The sequence below is a fragment of the Thalassophryne amazonica genome, chromosome 7 (genome assembly GCF_902500255.1).
Source record: "Thalassophryne amazonica chromosome 7, fThaAma1.1, whole genome shotgun sequence".
In the NCBI taxonomy this organism is placed as follows: domain Eukaryota; kingdom Metazoa; phylum Chordata; class Actinopteri; order Batrachoidiformes; family Batrachoididae; genus Thalassophryne; species Thalassophryne amazonica.
Window position 1 is genome coordinate 73,377,888 of NC_047109.1, and position 22,960 is coordinate 73,400,847.

Below are 22,960 nucleotides of genomic sequence, written 5' to 3' on the forward strand. Positions count from 1 at the left end.
GGTCACACCAGATACTGACTGGTATCCCCCCAATAAAACAAAACTGCACCTTTCAGAGTGGCCTTTTATTGTGGACAGTCTAAGGCACACCTGTGCACTAATCATGGTGTCTAATCAGCATCTTGATATGGCACATCTGTGAGGTGGGATGGATTATCAGCAAAGGAGAAGTGCTCACTATCACAGATTTAGACTGGTTTGTGAACAATATTTGAGGGAAATGGTGATATTGTGTATGTGGAAAAACTTTTAGATCTTTGAGTTCATCTCATACAAAATGGGAGCAAAACCAAAAGTGTTGCGTTTATATTTTTGTTGAGTTTACATCAGATTTTTTTAACGCCAGTTCTGCCATGTCTTAAGAACCAAAAGATTGACCACATACCTTGTCAAACATCAATGTGACACACGCAGAATGACAAGAAGTTGATATTTAGAAATTTGCAATAAACAATCCAACAAGTGTACATTTGCAAAAAGAAACAAGTATGTAAAGCCAACAGAAACATTTAAATTTTATTGGTAACAGAGACATTTTATGGACTGTACAGATGACGTCAACAACAGTATTAACGCCAGGTGGTGTTTCTCTGAGTACAAACCAACACATAGGTGCCTCAGTATTGAGGATCCCAACAACTGGAAAGGGCCAAAAGAACTTCCACATATGACCTGGGTGGTGCAGACAGATGAGTACTTTCAGAAGGTGCTGATGGACTGGAGGTAACTAATCAGGACCCAGAGCTGTTGCATAGTGAGGTGGATACAGCAATGTGCAGCACCGGTGCATGCTTCCAGACGGAACATACAGATCTGGTTAAGACACTGGACAGTTGGCCTTTCTAGTTTACCCTTAAAACACAAATAATACACAGCAAATGATGTCTATTCGAGGAGCAACAGATGGTATAGTACATGAGGAAAGGCAAGTTCTCAGTAGGAGTGTTTCTTAACCACATGCAGTAGTGATTGTCCACATAATGTTGTCCTATCAGATATAATTTGCACTCCTATGGCAAGGACAAACACCATCAGATACTGATGTGGAAGAAGCATCAGCATTCAGGTGCCCACATCGCTTCCACATAATAGGATTGGATGAAGCCTTAATGGAGTAGGTGGTGTTTAATGGAGATGAAAGGACAACACACACACACACACACACACACACACACACACACAAGATAGGTTCATGATTACCTCAGTTTAAAAAGGCACTATGCAATTTTTTATCAAGACAGGAAACAAGCTTCTTTTTTTAATCCACTGGGCACTTTCATACCACTCCAACATACTTTATACAACTCGCCTCCTACATTTGGTCACTTGCCAGAATGCCTTACCACATTTAGAGTAGCAGCAATTAAATGGCGTTAATTGCTGCTTTGGTTTTTCCTCTGTAGTGGAACAGAGGACAGGAAAAGAAGGAAAGTGACACTGACAGTTAATGGGTAATTATTCTGCTTGCAGCATAGCAACAACATCGCAGGTTTAAGCATCTATCTTTGTTACATTTGTAAGGCTTAAGAACAGGTCAGAGATATTCTACCATCTATGAGAGAATATCCCAGTGATTATCCAAAATCATCAGTGCCTCTGTAAAACAGCACTGCTGCATATATAAAAGTGGTGAATTTAACAACTGACAGCTAACAAATTAAAATGCCACACATGCCGTGAGGTTCACTGTGTGGAAAGTGAATTTAAAACATGCGACATGTTATCTGCAGCTGCATATGGCAAATACATTCTGTAGCCTTCCATAAAGATGAGCACACAGTGTCACAATGTACAACTGAGTCACTAGTGTTGCTACCGGTCTCTGATTTGAAAACAAATCTATGGGCGGTGGATTCATGAACATTTTAATCTCACACACACTTACTGTGTGTATTCAGCGTACACTTTTTGGTACTATGGCTTCTTCCGAGCTCTTCCTCTGCCTCCAGCAGGTTGTGGGTTAGATGGAGGCGCAGAGAGGGTGTGGGTTTGAAAGTCCACTTTCTGTTGGAGGATCCCTGTGAGAATGAACTCAGCAGTGACGACTGGGAGAGATGCAGAGACAGCCGGAGCACACAGCGCCCAGTCTTCCTCACAGGAAATCACTACTGATTGGGGCTGGAAGTGACAAGAGGTCAGTTGTTAACACAGGGAAGACTGCAAACTGACTTCTACAATTAAAATGTAGACACAGCGATCATCTGAGAATGAAAAGATGTGTGGGGGAAAAAGTAAGGTATTTTTTGACCACATGACGCACCAGAGTGTTGGTCATGTCTGTCCACAAATGTGTGATGAAGAGCAAAAAAACACAAGTCACAGTAATTTGTGAAAGGTAGTGCTGTGGCTTCAAACAACAAGAAGGCAAATTAATTTATTCAAGAGTGGATGAAGGTTGATCCTCATCTTTATTCAACAATGTAGTCTTCTGTTGAATGACTAAAAATATATTGCATTATCATTTATGGCCACAAGATGGCACTGTCTACATACATGACAACTGAAAGCTGCTCCTGTATACAGATTAAAATGAGGTGCTGTGTGATCCAACACTCCGGACCAGAAGGTAGCAGTAACACACTATAAAGCTGGATGATAACCACTGTAAAACAAGATCTGAATATGGAGGATGTACTGTGTTGTAGAGAACAAGTCATGCTCTCAAACTGAAGGACCACACTCTTGAATAAAGACAGAGAATAGCCTTGACATGCTTTTTAATAAAGAAAGGGAATACGTGCACACTACTCTGCCATCGACTTGTTTGCGCTTTGTGGGACAGCCAGAGGACAAGGAGGAGATTGCGAGCTAAGGTAAGGCTAGCTATAAGGCTAAAAAAAAAAAGTAAATTTACAATTGGTGATGTACACATGCAGATGTTTAGCTTCAGTTTGATGTTGTCCTCTGTTCGGTGGTGACAAACAGTTCACTCTTGAGTTCTTTGTGCCTCGTACAATATCATTAAGTATCCCATTAGCTTCTGCTCGCTATTACAATTACATTAGTTTTGCTTCTTGCAGGAAGCAGTAGCACCACATTTAAAACTAGAAGCACTCAGAGTTCAAACCTCCGCCAAGGCCATGGGGTCACTGACACCATAACATCTACACGCTGACTTTTCCTTCCTTTATATTTGACATCCTTGACCATGAAAACATACCACTAGAACTTGGAATCACTTTTATGTCTTTATTAGTTCAAAAGTTATTGTATAAAAATGATTTTTCGGTAATGGTGGTTTTCTTCTGGATCTAGCTCCATAACATTTGAAGCTACATCAAATCTGATGACACCTTACTGAATCAGTACAGATTCAGCTACAATTTGGTGTTAGTTGTGCATCTCTAGCTTCATTTGTCACCTCACACTGACACATTTTCTATTTTCCCTATATTTTTGCATATTCTGGATCACCAGATCCGGAATCCGGATCCGATCATCACCAAACTTTGTTGTTTGATAGAACATTTGACTATGTTACACCCTAATTTTTTTCAAGCCTTTCTGCCTTGTTTTTGTGGAGTTAGAAACTAGAATGTCAAAATTCCCCCTATCCCGCAATGGTGAAGAATCCTTTAAAAAATTCCTGGATCCGGATCGTGATCTGGATCACCACTAAAATTTAATCACTTGTTCCTTTTGTCATTTCCAACCACTCCACAAAATTTCATCAAAATCCGTTGAAAACTTTTTGAGTTATCCTGCTGACAAATAGACAAACAAACGCGACTGAAAACATAACCTCTTTGGCGGAGGTAAAAAAAAAAAAAAAAAAAGAGACTTATGGACCGACGTGAGTGACCTGAATGATTTTTTTCTTCTCCATGATACATTTCTGGACAGATGTGACTAACACTCCGGTGCAAAATACAATCTAGAAGATACAGCGTAGCTTTGTTTAACATACCTTGAAAAAAAGCTCTGGCTGTGTTTAAATAATGCTCATTAAGGCTTAAATGACCATGCAGCACAAACCTTAGCATCACAGTTTTAGAATATTTCCATGACTGTTAAATTATGTCTTCATGTAAGAATGACTTCATAGCCAGATACATCCTTAAGAAAAATAATGAACAGGTGTTTTGACTTGAGATCGGCAGTACAGGGGAGGAAAATAAATAAACAAATAAAGCTTTGCTCATCACAGTCTCAGTGCAGCTTTGTAGATCTGAGCTACGGATGTTCCAAAAAGATTGTTCATTTCAAAATTAATGGTGCAATTTTTCATTATTTTATAGGCATCATTATTCTTTAACATGATAAGTGATATTAATAACAACAATAATAATAATTCTGGCCCAGAGGAGCTTCTCATTGGCCTGATATTGATGGTATTGCGCAAAACATATTGTGGCACATTACTGTACTGGTGATGACTATGACACTAGTGTACCACCTGCCCCTACTACTAGTTAGTGCTTTCCTGAGGTCAAATCAGTGCAGCATTCAAGAGGCAGGAGTTTCAATCTAACGAGTCACTGCAAAATAAATCCTACAATGTGATTTCCCGGATTTTTTTTTTTTTCCTCTTATTTTGTCTCTCATAGTTGAAGTGTACCTATGATGAAAATTACAGACCTCTTTCATCTTTCTAAGTAGGAGAACTTGCACAATCAGGGGCTGACTAAATACTTTTTGGCCCCACTATACACACACGCCAGATTGAAGTAAAGGCCCTCTGTTAGTCTGGTACCTTGTGAGAAGAGGGCATCTTGGGAAGAAAAGTAGCTCCACTGCAGGAGATGATGTCTTTCATATGAACTGGCTCTGGCTTCACCGACTTTGTAACATGGATCTCATACCCCTAAGAGAAAGCAATCAGATGCATGACAAAATATGTAACTAAATGTGATTTCTCTGCATTGACCTATCCATGAAAACTAACCCCATTAACACAAGACTCTCGTGTGTGGATTTTAGCATTATTGTAAATGTAATTTAGTTTAGTTATAGCATGCATATCAAAGCACTTCTTTGCTGCTTTGATTGAACAGTTAAGTGTACTGTACATAACAGAAACATTATTACTGTTTAAATGGCACACCCATGCAAGATAATCAATGCATTATTGTTATAAATTTTGCGCCCACAACTCACATTATACGGTTAATAATTTCCAGTTTTGCATGTTCTCCTTTATAACGTGAGTATGCTGAAAAATAAGGATGAAATGTTGGTAGCGAGTATGTGTTTTCAGATCTATTTTTTCAAAGGTAAGTATAATGACAACATCATTTCCTGAATTCCCACTGTGTCTCTATATTTTTTAATTATACAACACACATTTTAGTGAAACAAATCAAAACTTTGATTCTGTCAAAAAGGCATGGTGGCTTACTGAATGGGGTGCTACAACCACATCATAATACTATGCTAGATCAGTGTGACGACGCTACAGTATTAAAAAAAACAAAACAAAAAAACACTCCATTCCAGGGCATACCAAAGTGGTGGGAGGATAATGACATTATCATCCCACCTTTCATGATCAGCCTGCCTTTGGCGAGCCATTACAGAGTGTCAGCGTCCATGCAAAGTAAAGCTAATCTCCAAGGAACGCCCGCGTAAGTGACAGTAATTGTCAGTGTCACCCACCGCCCAAGTGCCACACAGATACATAGAAATAAACACGAGTTAAAGCACCTGTAAGAGAGGCTGTCTGCTGGCAATCCTCAGAGATTCCTTCAGGCAGAAATTAAATTTCTTTTCTTGCTCCAGATCCTTTACAATAAAAGCATTAGGAGACAGGAAGCTCTCAGCTTTACCACTCTGAACACAAGAAGGGGGAAAAGCAGATGTGAAAGGGATTTCATTAAATGATTTGTCTTTGTGTATGCAGTTCTATGCTGGTTTGGTATGATTTTTCAAAGGATTGATTATTAGAGTACTTCACCTTTTCCAGCCACTGAGGAGTAACAATAGGGACTCCTTTGGCCACAGCGCACAGGAACTTTACAGTCCTGCGGATCTTATCAGTCACCAGGAAGCTCATATCTGCAACATCTTTAGCTATGATGCCTCCTAAATGAACCACCACTCTTTCCCATGCATCATCCACCACACCTGTGAACAGCACCTGTAAGAAATGGAGACAAAAAGAAGTTAAACTAGTCTCCAGTCAAAACAACTCTGCCTTGTTTGTTTGTGTGTGTACAGCCACAATCGACACTCACAAAGATTCAAGGGCAGTGTCAGGTAATATGACACCTCGGGAGGTTAGGGATTTTGGATGGATAGGGTCAGTGTTCCATTGGAAGAGCCTAAATTAGGGATGATTTTTAAATTCTCATTCTTAATGAATAACAAGACTAAAAAACAAAACACCAGCAGTTTGGAAAACCGAGGGCCACACTTACAGGCACTGAGCCACAACGAAGGCAACCGTTCTCATAAAGACAAACGTACCACAATTAATACTTAAAATTCGGCAGAGATGCACTGATGCGTCCTTAAAAATATCACTCATCAGGGTCTGAAATACTCATGAAAATTCCCGATACAAATACATACACAGAATCTGCAGACTGGGCTGGCAGCTCGCAATCGACTGGCAGGAGAGGAACATGGGATTTTTGCCAAAGGAGAAGAGTCCACAGACTCACGTCGCTTACGGGATACACTGCTGCTTGGAGTCTGGGACTGCTAATAAGAGAGAGTGGGAGGAGGGGACATGTAAGTGGTCAGTATTTGTGCAACCACAAAACCACTTAATTCATGTGTGGAGAAGGTCAGACCACTCTCACTGCTGAGAGGGGTGAGAACATCGTGACAGTCACAAAAGTTAACTGCAAAAGCTGGAAAGGATGAGTCACAGGACAAACTGCATCAAGGCCTTTCGCAGAGGTAAAAGGCTTCTGGACAGTACCTACTTTAGCAAATGCATCACTTTCTGTTTTGTATGAAAAACTGCAGTGAATGTAAAGAAAAATTAGTCACCTCTGATGCCTCAAGATTTGTATCCTGCTCCATGGAACTACTGTCTTCTGGTTCCTGTTTCTTCTTCTTGTGCAGCATTGACAGCCTACCTCTTGCTCTCCTCACAACCGTGTCCTCCTCCATCTTATCACTCTCTTCTTTAACCTCTACTTTCTGTGAGGATTCATTTGCACTCTTCCCAGCTGGTCGTCCTCTTCTCTTGGCTTGGACAGAAACAGGGATCTCTTCTTTTTCATCACTGTCCTCTAATACCATTTTACCCTTTTGAGCTTTTACATTTCCTCTTGATTTTTTTGGAGTACTAACTAAAGTCCCTGCCTCCTCCACCAAATCCCTCTTTCTTCCTCTTCTTGACTCTTTTGCCTCATCCTCCTGACTGGCTGTAGTAACTAACGACTGTGTGGCCAAACTATTGCGTTTGACCACTTTTCTGCCTCTGTTATTCGTTCTAAGCATTAGTAAGGCCTCGCTGGAAGACTCTCCCTCTTGATTTGGTTGGTCTTCCTCATTTGCAGCTGTGGACTCAGATCCATTTGTATTAGCTCTTTTCTGCCCCCTTGTGGTACTACACATCTTTGAGTTGGCCTCTTCATTATCTTCATGAAGGAGGAGTGTTAATGAGGAGCCCTCTGACTTTTTACTCCTCCTGCCTCTGAGTGTAGCTGTGGGAGCTGAGTTTTTGTCGCTACTGACAGGAGTGACAGCGTCTGGCAGAGCCTCCGTTTTCCTCCCTCTTCCTCTCTGGCTGTATCCTTTTCCTCTGTTCTGAGAATTCGTACTACGCCTTGAAATCTCCGATTTCAGAGCGGTAGACCTCAAGAGGTGTTCTGAAGGAGAAGCTGAATTACTGTCCTGTGCTGTTGTTCGTCTTCGGGTAAATACTTCTTCGGCCACAGTCCTCTGCTTATTGTCCTTTCTGGTAATGGTTACATTGGGTTGCTGACTGGTTCTACTTGTTCCTCTGCCTCGGCCTCTTCCTCTGCTCACAGGGGTGTTAGCACTCGAAGCAGACCTCTCTGAATTGACAGAGTTGCAAGAACTTGAGCGAGATCTGGTTCTCCGTGCTGGGAAGTCATCATCCGAGTCTTGTTTTTGCTCTGGTGTACACAAGGGAGCAGTTGATGTTCTGTCTCCTCTTCGACCCCTTGTAGACAATTCCTTGTTTTCTTGTTGTCCCTTTATTAGTTTTCCTTTACCTTCTCTTTTCAATCTTCACTTTCCTCCATTTCCTTCACCTCACTCTCCATTCCTGTGTTTGTTTTTTGTTTCTCTTGCTCCTGGTGAAGTTTCGCTTTTTCTTTCAGTTCTGTGCTCTGCTTATCCGTCTTTTCACATTTTAATTGGTCTTTTTCACACTGTATTCCACTGGCTTTGATCTTATCTTCTTTTCTTTCCACGTTTTCTTTTTTTCTGCTCTCTCCCCTTCCAAGTCTGCCGTCTGTAACTGTGACTGTAATCTTTGTTGGTTTTCTTGTTTGTTGCTAACACTTTGGTCTTGTTTCTGGCTCTCAAATTCATCCTGCTCCCTTCTGTCCACATCCTGTGTTCCTTTCTCTTGTTGTCTGAGCTCTATGCTATGCCTTTCCTCTACTTCTTTTCCAGTTCTTCCAGGTATTCCATCTCTCTCCTTCAGCAAATTATCATCCTCAGCCATCTTTTCTCCTTCCATTTCCAACCTTTCTTTGTCCTCCTCCATCTGTTGCCTTGGAGATGTTGTCTTAGCATGTTTAACCTGTTCTTTATTCGCCCTTACTGCATCAGGCATGAATTTACCTGTGCTTACTTGGCTAAAGGGCAAAGCTTTACCCTTTCCTCTTGTTTGTTTCTTGGGTGGTTCAGAGTCTTCATCCTCTTTTGTTGTTACCCTTGTCCCTTTTTTACTTTTAATATCAATGCCACTGGTTCCTGTCTCAGACTGATTCTTCTTTCCACGCTTGGGCTGTGTTCTTGTTTTTTGTATTCCATTGTTTGTTTCAACTGGCTGAGTTTCATCATCATCAGCATGAATGGGTTGAATTTCTACAGCAGAAACCTGTGTCACTTCTTTGGATGTCTGTGTTTTTGTTTTTCTCTTAAGGCGGCCTACATTTGAGTCCTCATTATCAGTCTTCCCATCTTCACACATTGCCACATGCTGAGTTTCTTCATCGCTGTCTTGCATGGGCTGGGTATCAGCAACAGAGAGATCAGAACTAATGAGTTGCTGCGCTTCCTCTTCTTCAAGTTCTTGTGGTTTTTCTTTTCTTTTACATGAACTTGGAATTGACGTGTTTTCCTTGTTTTCCAGTGCATGCACAGCCTGAGTTTCATTATCATCATCATCATCAATGTGCATGGGCTGGGTATCAGCAGCAGAAACTTGTGTATCCTCTTCTTCAAGTGGCAGTGCCCTTACTTTTCTTTTTCGTAGCTGTGGAATTGAGTTCTCATCATCACTTTCCTCCTTTTCGCTTGGACTGGTGTGATGAGTTTCATCACTATCAGTGCGCATGGGCTGGGTATCAGGAGCTGAAACCTGGGACTCCTCTTCTTCAGGTGGCAGTGGCATTGCTTTTCTTTGCTGAACTCCTGGAAATGAGTCCTCATCAGCTGTGGATTGAGGTTTAACTTTATCAAGTGTGAGCTGGGTATCAACAGCAGAGAGCTCTGAATTAGTGCAAGTTTGTGTCTCCTCTTCTTCAAGTGGGAGTGGAAATGACTCTCGGTCATCTTCTGTGGCCTGAATCGTAACATCACTGCCGTGTGTAGGCTGGGTATCAACAGCAGAAACTTCATTTGTGAATGATTGTGTTGCTTCTTCATCAAGTGGTAATGGTTTTGCTTTTCTTTTTGTTCAAGTAGAATGACTCGTCACGTCACTTTCCTCATCTTCAGTAGCAACCATGGGCTGCGTATCAGCTATAAAAACACCTTGACTTACAGGTCTATCCAGATCTTTAGCTGCATCGCCATGTTCCTGCTCATCTTTTGTTTCATTATGGTTTTCATGCCAACATGTTGCCCACATGCAAAGAAGATTGTCTTTTGTTCCCATCTCTCTCTTCCTCCAAGGCAAATATGGTTGGGTTTCTGCCCACTGCAAAATCCGAAACGTAGTGGGAACTTCTATCAGCTGAGTCTCAGCATTAGCTATATTTTACGCGCATCTTCTTTCCTTTCATCCTCAGGAAGGCCTTGGCAACTCTGAAATATATGCTTTGTGTTGCCTGTAGTGCCCAACCCTTCCCAATCATCCTTCTCAAAATTTGCTAGCTCTTCACCACCTCCATCGCCTTGGGTCTCCTCCAAACTCAAACTGCCGTCCACGTATGCTTGAGTGCTCTCCATGGCTACAGCCGGGGCCTGACACTGGATGTAACTACTGCCAGACAGTCCCAGCTGGAAAGACCCTCCTCTACTAGACGGATCAAGGTTTTCATCCTCAGAAGAATCTTGTCCAAAGGCTTGTGTAGGCTGATCTGAAGGGCTTGATGGGAAGTCTTGGCTCTCAACAATAAAGGACTGAGTCTCAGCAACAGTGTCATCATCCTGGTTGCCTAAGCAAGAAGCAGGCCTTATAGAGGGGGCTGGTGTGCCTGAGAGATAAAGAAGAAAAAATAAAGATGGACAATGGCAAAATAATGATAAAAAAAAATATCCCTCTGGTGCGGAAGCACCATCTTTGGAACGGTCATATACTATTTTATGTCTTAATGGAATTTCACTCACGTTTCAGATGCTCTAAAGAGGGACTCAGAAAAGCCTGAGTCTCCATCTCTGCTAATCCTCCTAAAATATCACAAAATGAAAATTTAGTTAACAGGGTTGCGCCTGACTGGGAGATTTTGCAAAATTCATAACAACATACAAATAATGAAATGCAGTAATCAGCCATTAACGCAGCAACACATCCTTAATTCCATATCCAGTGGCCTAAGACCCACGTTTGACGAGGCTCTGGGAGATAGATGGCTACGTTTGAGAATGTTTGCTACTTGTGCATGTTTGCTATTCAGGACTTGGGCTCCGTGGTATGGTGGCTGCTCCTGCACTTGCCCACAACCTTGAATCCATTCACTGAATTTTCCTTTTCTTACCCTTTGCACAGGATGTTATACAAAAACATGTCTGTTGTTGACACTGTTCATCAGCAAATCATGAGAGATATTCATGTGTCAGGACAATAAACATTGGGGTGCAAGGGCGCAATTTAGAACTAGAAATTGGGGGGGACAAAGTGCGAGGCCCGCAGGGCCAAAGCCCACAGGCTGGGGGTCTGGGGGCCGCTTTAGGCCCCCAGAAGCCAAAGGTTTCTAGATAAGCTCAGATGCATTCTGAGCATCCAAAACAGTAATTTTAATGTTTTGAGAAGACCATAAAGTGGACACCATTTGACTTATACAATTTGAAACTGTGGATATAAGTACTTTATTCTGAGAATAGCCAGCATTGATTTTATTAACATCCTGGTGTAAATAAGCTATCACCACATGTGTAGAACTCAAAAAGAATGATAGGTTGAGTTCTCATTAAAAAAAAACAACTGCAATGTGGTAAAATGTATTCATAAATATGAAAGAGCAGGCTCTTAATAATTATTAACTATCGCATACTGTATTTTTTTATTTTTTTCCTCAAGATTTGGTTTTGCATAAGTTTGAAAAAACAACAGATCATAAGTTTAGGATAAATTACTTATCATGAATTTCATTTTTGAAGTAGCACTAACGACAACACTCATACTGAACATAATTTTGCTTGCATAGAATGATTTTGGAGATCAAGCAATAACTGCAGATGGGCTTTCTGAGGTCCCAGATAACTTTTCTGATTTCCTTTTCTAACTTTCAGAATTTAGTAAATTAGCATATGGTCCATTGATACTTATGTGTAGACACTAGTCCCTAGAGGCAACTATTTTTGGTTTCAAATCTGGGCAAATGCAGTCCCAGAAAATTCCGAATGTGACAAACAAGAAACAGGTGTTGGAAACAAGTCAATGCTGATAAAAATACAAACTTGCAGAAACAAAGATACTATTCTGACATGGTTTGCACATAAGACTGGCATAGCATGTTTCAAGTACACACATATATGTCAGAAGGTGGGGGGGGCATACCATATTCTGTCCCACCTGGTTGAAAAGGTGGGGGGGACATGTCCCCCCTATCCACGACCAAATTGCACCCATGATGGGGTGTGTATAGTTTATTATTGATTGATGGAAACATTAAGTGAACCTGTCACTCAGCTCAAAATAATTTATTACCTGAGAACTGACGTGGAGTGGAACACATCTGGAGTTCAGGAACTGGTAGACCAGGTGTTTGTTCAGGTTGAGGTATATGACCCTCATCACACTGCTCATCCTCCAAATGTGCACCACGGCCCAGGCCAAGGTCAGCAACACCTCCGGCAGATGGCCCGTTGGACTCATTTACATCTGTGTCTGCATCAGAATCTGAGTGAAGAGATGTTAGAGCAGCAGCAGGAGTGACTGACAAAGCTTTGACAGCAACATTTTGAAGACAAGGATCATCCTCCTCCAGATCTGTGTCACTGTTAGACAGAATCTCCAAGTCAGCTCCTGCAGCTGCAGTGATGCAGGATTCTGCAGCAGTAGCCACCGCAGGCCATTTGCTGATGGCAGGGTTGACTTCATCGTCTGTGTCACTGTCCAGGCTCTGAGGAACAGCAGGGGTGGATTGAAACTCAGAAGGCTTTAAATCCGATTTAGTTGGAATTTCAGCCATTTTTAGTCCAGTTTTATTCATTTCACTTTCTTCTTTTTCATCCTCAGCATCTGTGTCACTGTCCAAATGAAAATCTTTTGGCTGAGTGAGGGGAACACCATCAGCTGCACTCTGAAGTGAAGGGGGGCTTGTTTTTGTGGCAGCAACTGACCCTGCGGTACTGGCATCATCGTCCACATCAGTGTCACTGTCCAAAGCAATATCCAGCAACTGAACCACTGGAGGAGCATGAGGAGATTTAGTACCATCATCACAAGAAGGCACTGATTTGGGGACTTTGTCTAAGGAATCATCATTATCACTCTCCATGTGAAAGTGAACTGTGTTCACTTGGTTTGCATTTATGGCCACTGAACCTGCAGAAACCACCCCTTCCTCTCCTTCTACATCAGTGTCACTGTCCATGTTAAATAGAGGAATTTGGTCCATGGGGACTGCAGGAGCAGACACAGGTACTTCATCTTCACCTGTAAGACGATCATGAACGCTCTGTTTCACTGGCACATCTCGCCCACCTTCCTCCGCTTCCATCCCTCCTGACACTGCTCTTTCTTCTTCTTTGCCGCCAACAACAAAGCCCTGCTCATTTTGCTGTTGCATCGCATCTATGTCAGCCTGATCCTTACAGACACTGACATTTTGGTCAGGCCTATTTTTAGTGCAGGAGCGGATGATGGAAAGTTCATCCTCACTGTAACAGAAAACAGAACATTGTGGTATCGTAATGAATACACAGTGAGTATCAAATTTCACCATCCCTTTGGAATTTTCCAAATATGACTTTACTTATGCCATTTATTAGAAAAAAAAATTCAGGCTTGTCTATGTTAAAATTTCTAATGATTCCTTTTAAAAGTCACACTGAAATCCAGTCTCTACAGCAGGGGTATTCAACTCATTCCTGAAAGGGCCAACAAGGTCCAGGTTTACTTTGCAACCACCCACTTCACCAGGTGATTTCAGTGATGAACTGATTCCATCTGCTCAAAGTGATGTTAATCAGTTGAAGTTACCTGGTGGAGTGGGTGGTTACAAAGAAATCCTGCACCATCTCGGCCCTTTCGGGAACGAGTTGAATAACCCTACTCTACAGCATGATATTAATCAATGGCACATCTGTCTGAAGTAGGCATTTGACCAGGTAAGGAGTGAGGGAAGCCACAAAGGATGCTCATGACAACCTTTATAGGATTCTGTAGCTTTGACTGAAGAAACTGTGCATGATGCAACTTTTGTCCGTTGCATCACCAGTTGCAGCTTCATGGTGGAGTGGAGCAGAGGATGATGGTACAAGAAAGCCGGTCAAATCTAAGTTCAAGTCTCCTATGTGGCTTATGGCAAACCGCAGCTAAAATTTCATGTTTTTGTTGGTTTGTTTGAATGAGAATTCTTATCTGCTGAACTTAACCATGAAGCTGTAAATGTTAATGCAACAGACAAATGATGCTCTGTGCAGATTTTCTCCAATCACAGCCACAGAAGCCTATAACACCGTCAGAGTTGTCATGGGTGTCTTGTCTTCCCTCAGTAGTCTCTTTATTCCACAGTGAGGTTAGAGCTGGCACAATTTATTGAGTATTAAATTAATCACCAAATATTTTGATACACCTGTGATGCAAAATTCAGGGCCTTGAGGTGACCAAGGAATATGGTGGATGATCCCTCTCACCCAGGACACAAACTTTTTGTCACCCTCCCCTCTGGCAGACGGCTGAGGACTAACCTCAAGACACAAAAACAGCTTCTTTCCTTCTGCAGCTAGACTATTAAATAATGCCAGAGACTCCAATTTACCCTGCCCCCCCCCCCCCCCCCCCAAACTCCCACAAAGTACAGACTGATCATCCCTAACTGCTCATCTGCATGCCTGCACAGCCCCATTCCACTGACAGTAAACATAGTTTTTCCCATTTTCCTATTTGACTCCTTCACTTCTTACAGAAAATTTTTTTTTCTTGTTGTTTATGCACCTATTACTTCTTACAGAAGTATTTTCTTTTATTGCTGTTTATGCACCAATGACACCAGATCAAATTCCTTGTCTGTGAGAACTTACTCTGCAATAAATTTGATATAAACAATGAATTGTTTTGAGACTTTAAGTGTCCAAGTTTTCTCATTTCAGCTTCTTAATTGTGACTATTTTCTCGTTTCTTAACTTCTCTTTTTGACATTAAGCTGGATACCTTTGGTCTGTCAAAACAAGATATTTGAAGATGACATTTTGGGCTTTGAAAAACACTGATCAATATTTTTTGACGTTCTGATGTTGTCAAGATTTGTTTTCTGTATAAGTTTAAAAGGTATCATTTTACAAATTTTAATATTGATTAGTGATTCCCCCCACCCCTCTTCTTAATGACTTAAAATGTGTAAAAGCCAAAGGATATGAAGACTTTCTTTATGTGCCATAACAGAGGGAACACACGTTACAGAGGCATAAAGAGTTCAGTTATTTTATACAACTACAATACCTCTCAGGGATGATGGTCTTTGCATTTGTAGAAGAGGCGGGGCTACAGATAAGTGAGTCAGCAGCAGACACTGCAAAAGTTAATAAAGATACTCTTTTAATCATGCACTTCCATCAGGAATGCCTTAAAAATAATTTTAAAAAAGGTTTTGAATTGAAACATATTAAAATAACATACCTGCTGTGATTTGGCCTCTACTTCTTGTTCCTTCTCTTTCTCCATCTGAATCAGAGTCAGATTCTGGGACCAGTGTCCGTTCTGGATGAGTAGGAGTTTGTTCAAACGTGAGACAGCTTCTTTGGGCCAGAGTCTTTTTTATGTCCTCTTGATCAGGTGATGACAATGGAGCAGGTGTGTTTGTCTCTGGTTTGGTACTTGTATTACTTGTGCCACTTTCGTCTTCTCTCGATGGATCGGGCATCCCGGCCTGCACCCCTGATTGTCTACTCACAGAAGTCCTCGACTGCCCCTGAAAACATGCTGCATCTACACTACAGCTGATGTACTGACAAGGAATGTCTGCCAACACCAAGCTGTCACCTTCATTTAGAGCATAGCGAACATTAGGGGTCAGCTTTAAATGTCCCTTGCGGGTGCCATTCATGCTCCCTTTGTCCCAAACCAATGCCTCCATATCCACTTCACCACGAGAACCTCTTCGCCGGTAGCGAGAGATGCAGATGTTAGCATGCTGCTTGGATACCGATGGCGATGACAGAACCAGGGTGCAGGAACTGGGGTCACGACCCAACACATTATCTCCCAAAAAGAGGGGCAACTCTGTGTGACAGAGAACACAGACTTAAGAAAGAAACAAACAAGGACTGTTACTGTTCATATAGGTCAGAGTTACAATGTGCAGGAATTAACAAACCCACAGGAGACATCACAACAGGCCACTCACCTGCTTCAGGGATATGTTCATTTTTTAAGATGAAAAGCTTGGCCAACGGTTTCCCTCTCTTATTTTGGGTTTCTTCTTCATTTTCTTCCTCCTCTGACTCAAGGGGTGATTCACTGATCCTTTGGGTAGAATCCATTCTCACGAAGGCTTAAAATGGGATAAATACACACTGTAACAGATTAATGAAAACAAAGACACCTTCATGTCCAGGCTGTAGTTTCTGTCCAACGGTCGATCAGTTAGTAGCACAAAAAAAAAAAAAAAAAGAAAAAGCAGCCAGACACAACACTGAGCTCTCTGACGTGGACATATTCATGATAGTACTGACTGTAACCATTTCATGCTGTTTGTTGTTTGTTTGTTTGTTTGGGGGGGATAGTGCATTTGTAGCAATGCGTTAAATAAGCTTTTAGCAACTTCGTACATTAAGACTTGTCAAAACAATTTCAAATCAAATTTACTTCCGGTTGAGCATTTCACATTAACAAAACATATGCTACTAAAGTTACAAAAACTAAAAGATGAATCCAACTGAAATCAGAATTAGCATCTTTATTGCATGGGGAACACATTGGCTGCTTTTCAACATTGTCGCCTCGTCATTTTAAGACACAACAATCAGCACATGCTGCCTTACCTGAAGACCTTTAAAGGAAGTTAAACCGATTTGTCAAGTTAGCTTGTCTGTAATTCCAAGTGCGCCGCCACTTTCAATAAGCCTGTTTTTGTTGTTGTTGCACTTTGGCCTTCAGTGTTTTCACAGGAGCTGAAATTATGTTTTCCAAAGGCTGCTCAGTATTCACTCACCTTCAAGCTCTTCGACTTGCATCTAGCAGAAATGAGGTAAACAAACGTCTATTGTCCATCTACTTCCGGGTAAAAAAAAATATCCACGCCCTCAAGAAGCTCCAAACCCACAAACGATTGGTCAATTTATCCGTCAATCACTCTCAACCCGCAGGCGATGAGGAAATGAATGTAGAACAAAGACAATAAATGTGTTCTCCACTGTCTTCTATAACGCTCTTAAGACACTGATGTAAGGGTGGAGGTCGCTTTAATCAATAAAAGTGGCGGGAGTTTGTGGTCCAATCAGAACACTTGCCAAGACGCAATCCGACCACTAGGAGCAGGTCGTCAGTCCAAATCCGCCATTCAACATGTCTGGACGCTGCCTTTGATGGTGGAAGCCGGAGTGCGCTGGACCAAACTGATCCCAGTACAGTGTAACAAGGTCCGTATTACATCGCCTGAAAACAAATACATTTTTGATATTGCGCCCAACAAAATCCATTTTTATGTATTTAACCAGGTTAGTCCCATTGAGATCAAGATCTTTCTTACAAAGGAGACCTGGACAATTAAGTTTCCAGTTCATCTAACCCGCATATCATGTCTTTGGATGTGGTTGGAAGCTGGAGCACTCGGAGGGGACCCACGCAAACTCCACACAGCAAGGCCACAGGTGGGAATCAATCCCATGACCTTCTTGCTGCGAGGCAACAGCGCTAAACCACTAGGCCCATCGTGCTGCCCATTTAAGAGGAGATAAAGAAAAATAGCTCAAAAAGCTGGACAGATTTCACTGGAGAAATGAATTGTGATCTGGATCTTTTTTCTGCGTCAAATGTTCTTTGTAACAAATACTTGATATATATTTTAATTATTTCCTGCATTGTAGTCAGACCCTTTTGTTGAATTTGATACCCCAATTTTTGTGGAGAAATGTTTTTGTTCCTGATATACATATATGTGGACTTACTTTGGTATTCTTGCTTTATGACAAAGGTCTAATGCCCTCTTGATTGTCAGGTGTTAAAGGTTACTTTAGCTCAACTATGTGTTTTCAGGTCATTTACAGTAGATAGCCAGATCTTGACATTAAAATTAATCCCAAATATTGCTTTGTTAAAATTGAAAAAAGCAGCAATTTACAACTACTCAATTATTAATCACTTTGAAATACATCTTAAGTGCGTTTTTTTTTTTCATTTTGTAGCCCACCCAAAGGCTATATAAATCAACATGTCTGAAATAGTTTACACATCATACATTAAGTTGATCTTTACAGTAGCAAAGATTAGTATAGAGCAGGTTTGACACTACCTTGTAATGTTATAAAAATAAGTCATGGTTTAGTTGTAGAGATTTTTGTGAAAAGTGGGCTTAAAAAAAAAAAAAAAAAAAAAAAACACACACACACCACTATTACAATCTTATACCACTTGTAATTTGTCAACTTTACTGATGACCTAACATTAATACTGTGAGAAATTTGAATTCAATAGCTCTGGGCAAGACATGATCAAAAGTACTTTATGGCTACAAATCAAGACAAACTTTCTCTGGGAAGTTACTTGAACCATTATTATAGGTCATCTTTTTGTTGTGGATGAGCCAGAGATACATTCTGGTGATGTGATTGCATTTAGAACTAATTAAACTGGGAAATAAGGTATTGAAATATCACTCAAGTGTCTGTATTATGTTGGAAAATTAACAAGAATTGAAACATTTGATTCAAGCAACTTTATTTGCAGTAAATGACAGCTTCACAAGGTACTAAGATGAGATTCTAGCAATGCTCATGATGTCTTTGCTCCATTGTTACTTTTGTGGTTCTTTTTGATCATTTTGGCAGTGATGCTTCAGCTTTTTGACTTTAGGCATCCTCTTCAGCCTCCTCATCAAACTCGCCCTCTTCTTCAGCAGTGGCGTCCTGGTACTGCTGATACTCTGACACCAGGTCATTCCTGTTACTCATCTGCCTCAGTGAACTCACATCTCATCCATGCCTTCACCCGTGTACCAATGCAAGAAGGCCTTACGACGGAACATGGCTGTAAACTGCTCAGAGATGCGCTTGAACAATTCCTGAATGGCCGTGCTGTTGCCGATGAAAGTGACTGCCATCTTGAGGCCACGGGGAGGAATGTCACAGACTGCTGTCTTGACATTGTTGGGAATCCATTCAACGAAGTAGCTGCTGTTGCTTGTTCTGCACGTTGAGCAATCTGCTCATCAACCATCCTTCATGGACATACGCCACGGAACACGGCAGCGACTGTCAGATAGCGGCCGTGGCGTGGGGTCGCATGGCAGCCATCATGTTCTGGCATCGAACACCTGCTGGGTGAGACTCAGGAACTGTCCAGCGCTCTGTATTGTTGGCTACCCCTGCTGGTCAGTGGTGGCACAACCAGGCATAACGAAGTGCAAGCGTGGGAAAGGTACCATGTTGACTGCCAATTTGCGCAGGTCAGCATTGAGTTGCCCAGGGAAGCGCAGGCAGGTGGTGACCCCACTCATTGTGGCAGACACCAAATGGTTGAGATCTCCATAAGTGGGTGTGGTCAGTTTGAGAGTGCGGAAGCAGATGTCGTATAGTGCCTCATTGTCAATGCAATAGGTCTCATCCGTGTTCTCCACAAGCTGATGGACTGAGAGAGTGGCGTTGTAGGGCTCAACCACTGTGTCTGACACCTACGGATAAGAGAGTAGAACCATTTGGTTTGCAGTTCTTTAAAAGCTGCATTCTTTATCATGAGTGCAATTTACCTTAGGTGAGGGGACCACACTGAAGGTGTTCATAATACGGTCTGGGTACTCTTTCACGGATCTTGCTAATAAGTAGGGTTCCCATGCCAGATCCAGTTCCCGCCACCCAGCGAGTTGAGTGAGCTGGAAGCCCGCAGGCAATCGCAGCTCTCAGACTCCTTACGCACAACATCCAGGACAGAGTCAACCAACTCTGCTCCCTCGGTGTATGACCTTTGGCCCAGTTGTTTCCAGCACCACTCTGACCCTAGATGACATAGGGAAAAAGCAAGTCATGAGTTTTTCCAGTTTGCAACAACTTTTTTCAAAAGAAATGTTGAAAGGCTCTTTCCACGTACCAAAGACAAAATTGTCAGGTCTGAGATTTGACCAAAAGGTCCAGACCTCACAGAGTCCATGGTGCCAGGCTCCAAGTCCACCAGAATGGCACCGAGGCACATATTTTACCTCCTCCACGAGAAAGAACAAGAGAGAGGTGGGGAGGGCGAAGGGAAAAAAGTATACCAGCTTAATATTACATGAAACTACAGAAATGAAAGATAACATGTCAGGAGACAGCAGGCATGCCCCCCCAAATTTTTATGTCAGGATGACATGAAGCAAATACAAGGGTTGGGTTAACATGGCTAACTGTTGCTTCATTGTAGTAGACGCTGATCCTGTCTAGCTGCAGGTCACTGTCTCCATGATACGTCCCTGTAGGATCAATGCCGTGTTCGTCGCTGATCACCTCCCAGAACTGCAGAGACAAAATGGAAGGTATCACATGACCATTACTTGGAACTGTACAGCTGCCCATTTCAATGCGGTTTATGATTTGGCCAGTTGAGATGAGGAAAACAGCTGTGGGGTTTGCATTTTTTTTATTTTTGCATATTATGAGTCCTCAGATTCCACCCCCCCAAAACACACCACTATCCCTTTCATACAACATTAATTTTTCCATCTTCTGTCTGATGATCCAGCAGAATGTTGCATCAGCTGCAAAGTGTAGAGGAGAAAGCACAAAGGGATCACAGATCCACCATGAGCAAAACTAAATATAAACTCCATCTGCCTGGCTGTCACACGACACTGAAGAAAGTCTTCAGATCTGTGTTCATGTCATCTGCACACTTGGCTAATACAGATTGGGTGAAATACATTTGATCACGTAAGCAAATCCAAAACCCAGGCAGCAACACTGACCTTCATTTTCAGAGAAAAGAAAAAAGTGATAGAGAAGGAGAAATGTGAGCAGGTGACAACAAAATAGAAAAGGAGAATGATCTTCGAGGGGGATGACAATAACCAATGCCACACCCTAACCCAATTCACCCCAGTGTGTCCCTTCTACAAGTCTGCCAATCATACTCAGTCACCCGAGTCCCCGGGGGGAGTGGAAACAAGATGGGATCCACACAACTGGGTCACCAAATGTAGGCGATTCCAAAACCCTGAGACACACAATGCCTTTTTTTTTTTTTTAAGTGTCCTGTCATGAGCCTAGAGAGGTAGTTTTTGGCTGTCTGACAGGCACTGATGTATGCATTTGTAATACCTGCTATGCATTTCCTGCAGCATTCCCACCAAGACACTGCCAGTAAATTGCAGATTAAGTGAGAGCCTGATGACTTCACCCACTGTGCATCAGCTGTTTCCTCCCATCCTCCCCCCCCAATCCTTAATTGGGTGGGGGAGGAAAGACACTGATTACTAAGGTCGGGCCTTGCCTTCCTGAACAAAATCGCTTGTCGGGAGACCGTCCTGTAGTGTAAAAGGCCTATTGTTTGTGTGGGTTCAACATAACTGCTACGCAAATATGTTCTCCAAATTAGAAGGAAACTGAAGACTGGGATTATATAAAACAGGAAAGATCATTACTTTTCAACTTGTATTTATTTAGATTGTAATCACCTCAAGATATCAAATATGAATTGACAAAAATAAGCCATTCCTCAAAAGACTGACTTTTGAGATTCTTTGTTAAATACTCATGCCACACCCTTTTCCTGCCCCGCCCCCATCAGCTGCAAATCTGTATCTACAGACCGCATCATTAAAGCCTGATCGATAGGTTATCGATCGATCAGACGAGGTTGAACTCGGCCTGCGAGAACAGCGCAGCGGTTTCTTGTCCTGTTTAAAAACAAAAAACGTGTTATTCATGTGCTTGTGTGTCAGACAAAGGGAGCAGGAGAGAAAGAATGAAGAGACTTTTCTCCCCCCCACGGTCTTTGGTCCAGCTGAATCCAGTCGAGGCGCAGACACGCCCGGCTTTGTGTGAACAAAACCGGGTCCACGCACACAGCCCCGTTATTCCGCTGCTCCCACTTACCGCAATGCAACACAGTCGCACAAATCACCATTAAAAGAACAGAAAAAAAAACACACCCTGCAAATATTTAACAGGTTATACAGTTACAAAGAGGCGTTTTTCACTCTAAGTTTTTTTTTCTTCACAGTTATAGACTGAGTATGGCCTCCACGTTATGACTCGTGTATTTTCTATGTGAACAAACGAAAAGGCGCTAAATTCCCCCCTCTTTTTATTTCTTCTTCTTACCTTCGCGCCAATCTGGTTACCGCATTGTCCGGCCTGGATGTGCACGATTTCCCTCATTATGAATGTAAAAGTTCGACGACAATAAGACAGATTTTCTTGCGTGGAGCCGAGGAGCAGACGTGTGCTGGCGCGAGCAGGAGGACAATGGATTTATAGCGTTGGAGCGCGTCCACGAGAGCCTGCGCGGCGTGGGGATGGGCTGTGGGTGTGGCCACAGGCGGACGCAATGGTTCTCCACTGCAGGGGAATATTTCACTTTCACATAATCCAGGGGTGGCCAAGTTCGGTCCTCGAGAGCCACCTTCCTGACCTGCACGTCTTTCATTGGATTCAGGTGTGTTGGAGCAGGGAGACATGTCAGGAAGGTGGCTCTCGAGGACCGAACTTGGCCACCCCTGACATAATCGATCATCTGCCGATTCGATAGTCAGAACTGTCTGCAGTGCATGGACGTAGATAGACTCAAAGTGTATGTCTTTTTTGGGGGGCGGGGCAGGCTAGAGCAGGCTATCAAAAGCAAATGAATAATTTTTTATTTGTTATGTATTTTTTATAGTGTTTTACCTCTAGTTATCAAAATCTATTTAGGGCCCGAGTAGGACAGTGTCCTACGAGGACGCTATTGTAATTGCGCTGTTTATTATTATTATTATTATTATTATTATTATTATCATTATTTATTAGGGCCCGAGTAGGAAAAAGTCCTACGAGGCCCCTATTGTAATTGCGCTGTTTATTAGGGCCCGAGTAGGAAAAAGTCCTACGAGGCCCCTATTGTAATTGCGCTGTTTATTAGGGCCCGAGTAGGAAA

The 22,960-nt window shown here is 42.2% G+C and overlaps 2 protein-coding genes and 1 pseudogene across 2 annotated transcripts; all 3 read right to left on the reverse strand.

The window, feature by feature from the left end:
* Nucleotides 1-491: 491 nt before the first annotated feature.
* mdc1 (mediator of DNA damage checkpoint 1) lies at nt 492-8,148 on the reverse strand (the record flags this gene model as incomplete). The annotated part of the gene is made up of 6 exons (XM_034173648.1): nt 492-2,118; nt 4,694-4,804; nt 5,644-5,769; nt 5,894-6,076; nt 6,511-6,642; nt 6,937-8,148. Coding segments are annotated over 6 exons (1,968 nt in total), but the record flags the coding sequence as incomplete, so codon positions are not given.
* LOC117514144 lies at nt 8,148-10,068 on the reverse strand (annotated as a pseudogene).
* tubb5 (tubulin, beta 5) lies at nt 9,002-22,332 on the reverse strand. Its single transcript, XM_034174447.1, is given in 21 exon segments — nt 9,002-10,511; nt 10,645-10,704; nt 12,185-13,359; nt 15,143-15,212; nt 15,320-15,503; nt 18,715-18,807; nt 18,809-18,826; nt 18,828-19,037; nt 19,040-19,135; nt 19,137-19,187; nt 19,190-19,237; nt 19,239-19,529; nt 19,605-19,655; nt 19,657-19,704; nt 19,706-19,812; nt 19,815-19,843; nt 19,939-19,966; nt 19,969-20,032; nt 20,034-20,054; nt 20,236-20,343; nt 22,150-22,332. Coding segments are annotated over 21 exon segments (3,255 nt in total). The 5' UTR covers nt 22,207-22,332; the 3' UTR covers nt 9,002-10,065.
* Between the last annotated feature and the right edge of the window lie 628 nt (nt 22,333-22,960).